Source organism: Dermacentor silvarum, chromosome 4 (genome assembly GCF_013339745.2).
Source record: "Dermacentor silvarum isolate Dsil-2018 chromosome 4, BIME_Dsil_1.4, whole genome shotgun sequence".
NCBI lineage: Eukaryota > Metazoa > Arthropoda > Arachnida > Ixodida > Ixodidae > Dermacentor > Dermacentor silvarum.
In genome coordinates, this window is record NC_051157.2 from 112,567,871 (window position 1) to 112,574,909 (window position 7,039).

General features: G+C 48.5%; 1 protein-coding gene across 1 annotated transcript; it reads left to right on the forward strand.

Annotated features, from left to right (window-relative positions):
• The first annotated feature begins 2,414 nt into the window (after positions 1 to 2,414).
• On the forward strand, positions 2,415 to 6,626 carry LOC125944757 (uncharacterized). The gene is made up of 2 exons (XM_049665930.1): positions 2,415 to 2,516; positions 6,301 to 6,626. The coding sequence occupies exons 1-2, from the start codon at positions 2,421 to 2,423 to the stop codon at positions 6,535 to 6,537; spliced, it is 333 nt and encodes a 110-aa protein (XP_049521887.1). The 5' UTR covers positions 2,415 to 2,420; the 3' UTR covers positions 6,538 to 6,626.
• Positions 6,627 to 7,039: the final 413 nt, after the last annotated feature.

Genomic DNA, 7,039 nt, shown 5'->3' on the forward strand with positions numbered 1-7,039 from the left:
AATGAAGTGGCTTTACACGGAGTGCGCTTGCCAAGGCTGGCTGTGTGACGTAATGTTCTCTCCTAGTTTATTTCGTCGTCCATTTCAGGAACCTATACTCTACATCAGTAGTTCCTTGCAGCTCTGTGGAAGCTGCAGGTTTCCTTAGCCAATAGGAGCGCCAAATTTCCCTCAAGACGTGGTCAGACGTCTGCTCAGCGTCTACTTGCCGTCCTGTCGAAACATGCTATACACGTTTGGTGGATTGACGCAACAAATGTTTTGGCGTTGTAACCATCAGCTGCGTTTGCAGGAATGCGACAGCGGAGCTTCTCGTCATCTATATACGCTTGCTCAGCAGTATAAATGTTCACCCGCGCCGCCTCGGCTGCTCGGCGTCTGTTCGACGTTTGCTCGCCACCGTCATCACGTACCATATTAGAGCAGAATAGTAAATTAATGACGCAGAGAACAATAAGGGTTCTATAGCGTTCCGCATCGCCAAAGCATCACCAGTGCTAATGCTGTGGTGCCACTTGCTAAACTGGACATCAAACTACTTTTACGGCTCGGCGCTGACTATATCTTGTCCTAGCAGCGTATAAAAACAAACAGCTGACGCCAAGAACAATGACGAAACACACCTAATGCCTTGCCCTCAGCGTGATATGAGACCAAGTCATGGCAGATTTTACCATTAATTCGTTGCTGTTAGGCCGTAGAACCAGTAAAAAGCGCAAATTCGGATTGAAGCGGGTGGTTTGTGCTTATGGGGGCTGTCGTGTTGCTACATACGTAATCAGGGTTAGAATGGCTATTACGGTTACCGACGTTAATCGCCACAGTAATTCGCGGTATATGCGACATGCATGCGCAAAAGTCCTAACATATCACGTATCGCTGTAACGTATCATGTACCAAGCAAAAATTACTGTCTAATCCTGCCAATAAACAGAGTGTTGCGCCCGGAATTACATTCCGCTGCGCGAGGCAATCTTGCCTGTGTACACCTATTACCTTCGGCAGTGTTGCAAGTTACTCGTGGGAAAGAGCATAGATCTTTACTACCACAGTGCTGAAACTTTCTGAGGATGTTATTAAATGTTTTTTTTTCATTTTCAATGAAATTAGCATTGATAACTGCGCACTGAAGATATTCAATCTTTAAACTGCACTTTGAACGGACGAGCACCAAGAGACGGCGCTACGCGGCTCATGCAATCATGTCCCGCATTTTTGGCCATATTCTCAATTCATTCACAACTGCTGCTTTTAAAACGGACGTACATGATCGGACTCGCCTAGAAGGAACTGACATCGGAATCTGAATTCACAAGATTTCCCTTCGTAAGAATGCTTGTCATTCTCTAGCTGCTTTCGGATAATGTATTTTCGGCCACACTTGGCTGGCGCCAGTTCTTACGAGGTATACGCTACAACACTGTGAATGCGGGCCCACAAGAACGTGGGCCGGCTTTGGCAAATACTGACGGTATTTTCTACAAATATTTTTCGTTTACCATTCTTCTCGCCTTTTTTTATTGGCTCGGACATTATCGTCCTTATTGCTAGGATCAGCCAGTAGGAACACCGTGTGAAAAGAAAATATGAATGTAAAATTGAATACGTTATAGAATATGGGCCAAGTTCTTGCGCCGCACCATTTGCTTCGGTGCCGGCCAATTCTAAAGGAACATATTGGCTAATCTGACCAGCCACTAATGAACATTTCTAACAAACATAGAAAAGTTTTGTGGCTCGGTACAATGTAAGTATTTCACTCCGGTTGGTGCTATATTCTTTTCTTATCATCTGCCGCTTTTGACCGGACGATCCTGATGATAACGCAAGCGGTGCGTTATCTCAGAGCACTGACGAAGCGTGAAAATAAAAATAATTCCAATAGAATTGCTACGACCTCACGACCGTGAACCTTGGATCCAACATTCGAAGAATGAAAATGAATCGCAGCATTTCCCCGAAAGGCGAGGCATTGACAGAGATTGCAAAGTATTAGATAACCATACGAAGTACGGCTCGTAGCTTTATCGGCCTTATAAATTGCAGCAAACATTCGCATAGAAAGGAAGTAGAAATTCTGTAGTGCTACGGCGCGTGACTCACGACACATGGCAAATAGTAAGAACGTAGCGCGTACCAGATGACCACAATGAAAGGACGGGCGCTGGTCTATTTACTGTCATGTACTATCTAGCCCAGGAACGTGCTCTTACGACAGATGCGTCAATGCAGCAGCTCAACCTGTATTCTCCCCAGGACCCCCAGGACCCCCCGGGTACCAGCGCACGGTGCAACCCTGGCAGCTACCGCCACCTCGACCGGCTGTTCCAGCGGGACCGCCTATGCCGCCGCCATTACCGACCCCAATGGCCACGAGCCCCGTGCCGCCTTACAGCTCATCTGGGCCCGTCCCGTCTACCATGCCTCAGCCCCACTGTCCAGCCCAGGAACAGCCGGCAGGTCCTACCCCGTCATTTCCGCCTATAGTTCCTGTCCAGGCTCCATCCCTCTTCAAAGTGAGAGACGAGTAGCCCTCGCCTGTGGTACGAGAATCTCGGGTGCTTGGTTATCGTGTCGACCTAAACTTACGATAGTTTTAGTCATGGAGGAAGAAAAGGTTTTTAGCATGTCCATAAGCGTATTGCAGTTTAGATTACCGGAACACCTGAGAGATAGACGTGCGCAGTAGCGCAGGCGCCGCCATCTTGTGAAGCTAACGTCAACTACAGCACACAGAAGCGTAATTGCAACATTGCAACGACCATGTTCTGCCTGTGTGCCGGTGCAGAGGTGTTGATAGCCAACAAGCCTTAGCTTATAGACGATTTCTTCCTTTTTGTTCCCTTTCTGGCGAGAACAATAAACCAATAAAATAACCTTAACACGTCAGGTTGAAGAAAGCGCCATAATATGGCGCAGCCAACGGTGCTGCTGCTGTAAACGTATTCTATGAAACGGCAATACGTCGATGAACTGGGTCGAACTGTCTTTTAACCGCCAGCTACGTGGAAGACAGGAAAACGGATTTGTGTATTAGAGAGCGAACGACTGAAACTAGCATTCTAGTTGGCATTAAGATAAATGGGGGGAGTTGGGCAGGTCATATGGAATATGTCCATCAGACAACCGGTGGTCTATTCGACTAACTGAATGGAATTCCAAAGGAAGAAAAGCGCAATCAAGATTGGCAGAGAATTAGGTGGTGTGATTATATTGGGAAACTTAAGCCATTGGATATCGTCTGCTGACTCAACACAGGCGTAATCGGAGATCGCTGCAAGTGACCTTCGTTTTGCAGTGGGCATAAATAGGATGATAACTATTTTCACAGTGGATTCGTATTTTAGACAAATTCCACGTAATCTTCGTCTCGGTCGAGGACGTGTGCCAAGTTGTCATTCATTAAATTGTTCAATACGGCAATTAGCATTCTTGTTCGCCTGGTTAGCGATAGCGAAGTATTAGAGAGCGTACACAAAGTAAGGCCCTTAGTTTTATCGGCCGTATAAATTGCAGTAAACATTCGCTTGCTATTTAAATTATCAAGCATGGTGTCGCGTGAGCACAGGCGAATAGGAAGAGATCTCACTCGATGACCGCGAATACTCGCTGTCACAACGATGGCGTTATTAAGAGCGCCGGCAGCGGGAAGCTTTGTGATGCCTCTTGCTTCACCGTATCTCCGAAACTTGCGATTACGTGACCTCCAACACTGAACGTGCGCGGGAAGACCGTGCACATGACACCGCTAGCCATCGCGGCTCGTCATTAGTCTTGGCAGCAGCTGCAGATAACCTTCAAGATATGGTCTGAGCCGCGCGGACAGCCATGTGCAGCCATGGCCTGGCTAGAGTAGGAGACGTGCGCTCTCTTCCCTAGCACGCGTTTGATCCCGTCATCGTCATCATCAGGCTATATTTTTGTCCACTGCAGGACGCAGGCCTCTCCCTGCGATCTCCAATTACTCCTTTCTTGCGCTAGCTGATTCCATCTTGCGCTAGCTGATTCCAACTTGCGCCTGCACATTACCTAACTTCATCCCCCCACCTACTAGCTTTCTGCCATCCTCGACTGCGCTTCCCTTCTCTTGGTATCCATTCTGCAACTCTAATGGTCCGCCACTTATCCATCCTACGCATTACATGGCCTGCCCAGCTCCATTTTCCCCTCTTAGTGTCAATTAGAATATCGGCTACCCCCGTTTGCTCTCTTATCCACACCGCTCTCTTCCCGTCTGTTAACGCTAGGCCTAACATTTTTCGTTCCATCGCTTTTTGTGCGGTCAGGCGGTTTGATCCCGTACGTCACCTCTAATATCGGGCGCGCGGGTAGACGGATCGCATCAAGCCACCATCCTTCTCGGCTCACGCTCGCACGCTTTCCGTCGCACCCACAGCTTCATAAAGATTTCGATGAAGCCCGGACCCCGGCCGATACGTTGAAATTAAATGTTCGTTGTTGCTTTTCTATGTGCGCCTGTACTTTTTCCAATTTATTAAACACCGAATCTGAAGAACTACTCCCTTCTACGTGGTCAAAAGCAATCCGGATATCCTGCAAAAGGAGGCCCCGTAGTCAATGACTTCATTGTACTGAAGTGAGAGACATAAGTTGTAGTCAATAATCTCACTTTTCTGTGCAAATGTGAATTCGATTGCTAATAGAGTAAGGAAGGAATGAGTGGAGAAGGAAAGGCAATAAGGGTGGTTAACCAGTTCAGCACAACATATTTGCTACCCTGCACATGGGAGCGGGATGGGGGAGAATGAAAGATGGGGAGGAGACATAGAGAGAGAGACAGCACATAGCACAGCACACACATCGTCAGTCACTGTCCGTCACTATTGCGTGGTACGTGACATCACTGTCACAGCCGCTTGTCCAAGCCTGTTTCTTTCAAAAATCTAAGTAGTGCCTTCGTCGCCTTCAGCTGCGATGTCTTCTGTCGTATGTATATGCTCTAATAGAGTAGATACATGAGGAGATACATGCGTGCCCAGATATGTGCCTAGAAGTTCATGGTATATAGAATACGGCGCGGGGATTCTCGCGTTAACCCCATGTACAGGTGCAAAGTGCGAGCGTGTGCGCCTTATTTGAGCAATGATAAGTGCCGCAGGTACTTTGGCAACTGCGCATCACGTAGAAGCAAAGTTTACGTCAATGATAAGCGTCATCCGCGGAACAGGATGACCCACTCCCGGATCGCAAGCGTCCCGCCAATCCGGGTGGGAACTGTATCCAGATTGTTCGAGGTCACCGCACGGATAACCGCTCAGTATTGCCGCATGTAACTCGCTTTCACCGCCAAGTACAAACGTCCCCGTGCCCCCTTTTCTCGCGAAGGACGCGCTCATATTGTACTGATTTTAAAATGGCAAATTAACCCTTCATTAGGCACAGCGCGCTCCTGCACGCACGCACACGCATAATAACACAAGAAAATTGGCCTGCAATCCACGCTGTGAAGGTGGTTGAACAGCGAAGCTGTACACGACAACTACAACGGTCACCCATTGCGACGTAGGTTTAAATTATCCACATGGCGACATTCACATGCATTTTACCTAATTATTAGCCAAAGAGGTTTCAACGTGCCTGCGACTTGGCTTGCGCCGCTACTTCGTGCACCTACAAAGAGTGGACCAGAAAGAAAAGACACTCGCCGTGCATCGTATGCACGCTGCTCTTTAGGAGTCCTCACTCTACATGGCCTTGCCGTTGCACTGTCACAACACAAATGAGTGACTAGGCGGGTTCTTATTTTACATACGAAAATGTAGTTACGTCACCTGCTTCCTATGCTACGGCTGCCGCTTCCCGGCTACTGCACCTAATGCAACCGCAATCTTTACCGGGAAACGCGTGGGGCGGACGCTATGCGCAAACGCGAGCTTTCTGGTTCTTTTTTTTTTGTTCTTTTTACCACGCGGCCGGCGCCACCGGGGGTGCTCGCCTCCGCGCTTGTGCTGCAAGGAATACAACGGCGCACGTGATGCGCGCCTCCCTAGTTCTTGACTACGGACACGACAGACCCATTGGGAGGTAGAGCATTGGGGGTTATTCAGCTTCGCTGTAATAATTGTGGGCGCGCGCGCAATGGAGACAAGGACTCAGCAGTCGCCGTTAAAGCCAGCGTAATTCTCTTTTTGAGCCACGTTCGCTTGGTTTTCTATAGGCCTGTAAGAAGTTAGGTTTCCAACAAAATGGACCTTTTTTCATTTTTCTGCATTTTTTGTATCCTTTAAGAGATATACTGACAACTTCGTGAAGCGAGCGTTACTGGTTCTCATGTCGCAGGTTAACGGCGACGCTCCGTCACCACGAGAGCGGAAGCGTCGCCGAACGGTGTCCATATCGGAGTCGCCTTCAGTCGCCACCTTCTCGCCATCCGACACAGCCGCCGGCATCGGCGGGCCCGCGCAGGCATCCACCGACTCTGGCCAGCCGAGCGCGGGTCGCTCGAACGAATCCGTGGCCATCACCTTGAGCAGGCTGCTAGGCACCCTGGCAGCAAATGTCTCCGATTCCCGTTAGCAACTGTCGCGGCAGTTGCCCATATATAAGCAGCGCGTTGCTGTCACACTTCGCTTCCGCCATTGTCTACGGTCGCGTCCGTTGGTGTAGTATTGTTGTCTTCATTTCTAACGGTACACTGCTTTTCAGGCTCGAGAAACTGCTTTCTACGAGAAGAAAGTTTCGAAGCTGTAGCCAACGTGTTTTGCATCCGCGTTTTACCAAGAGCGCTCGTGAGCTCTTTACCCTTTGCCTGCTTTCTTTGTGGCGAGTGCGTGCAGGTCAATTCTAAAAATAATAACACGTGCTATTGCGTGACGAAGCTTTATTTCTTTTCTTTTTTCTTTTTGTCGTGATTCACATATGCTTTTATGTCGTCTGCTAATGGTCTCATGCAGCTTGCACCGGCCGCCGCGTCCTTCGTCTGTCCTACTCTCCTAAATGAAAGTATCCATTGTTCACATCGAAATTGTAAAAGAAGAAAAAAAAAGAAAGATGGAAAGACTACTTTACATTACTACTC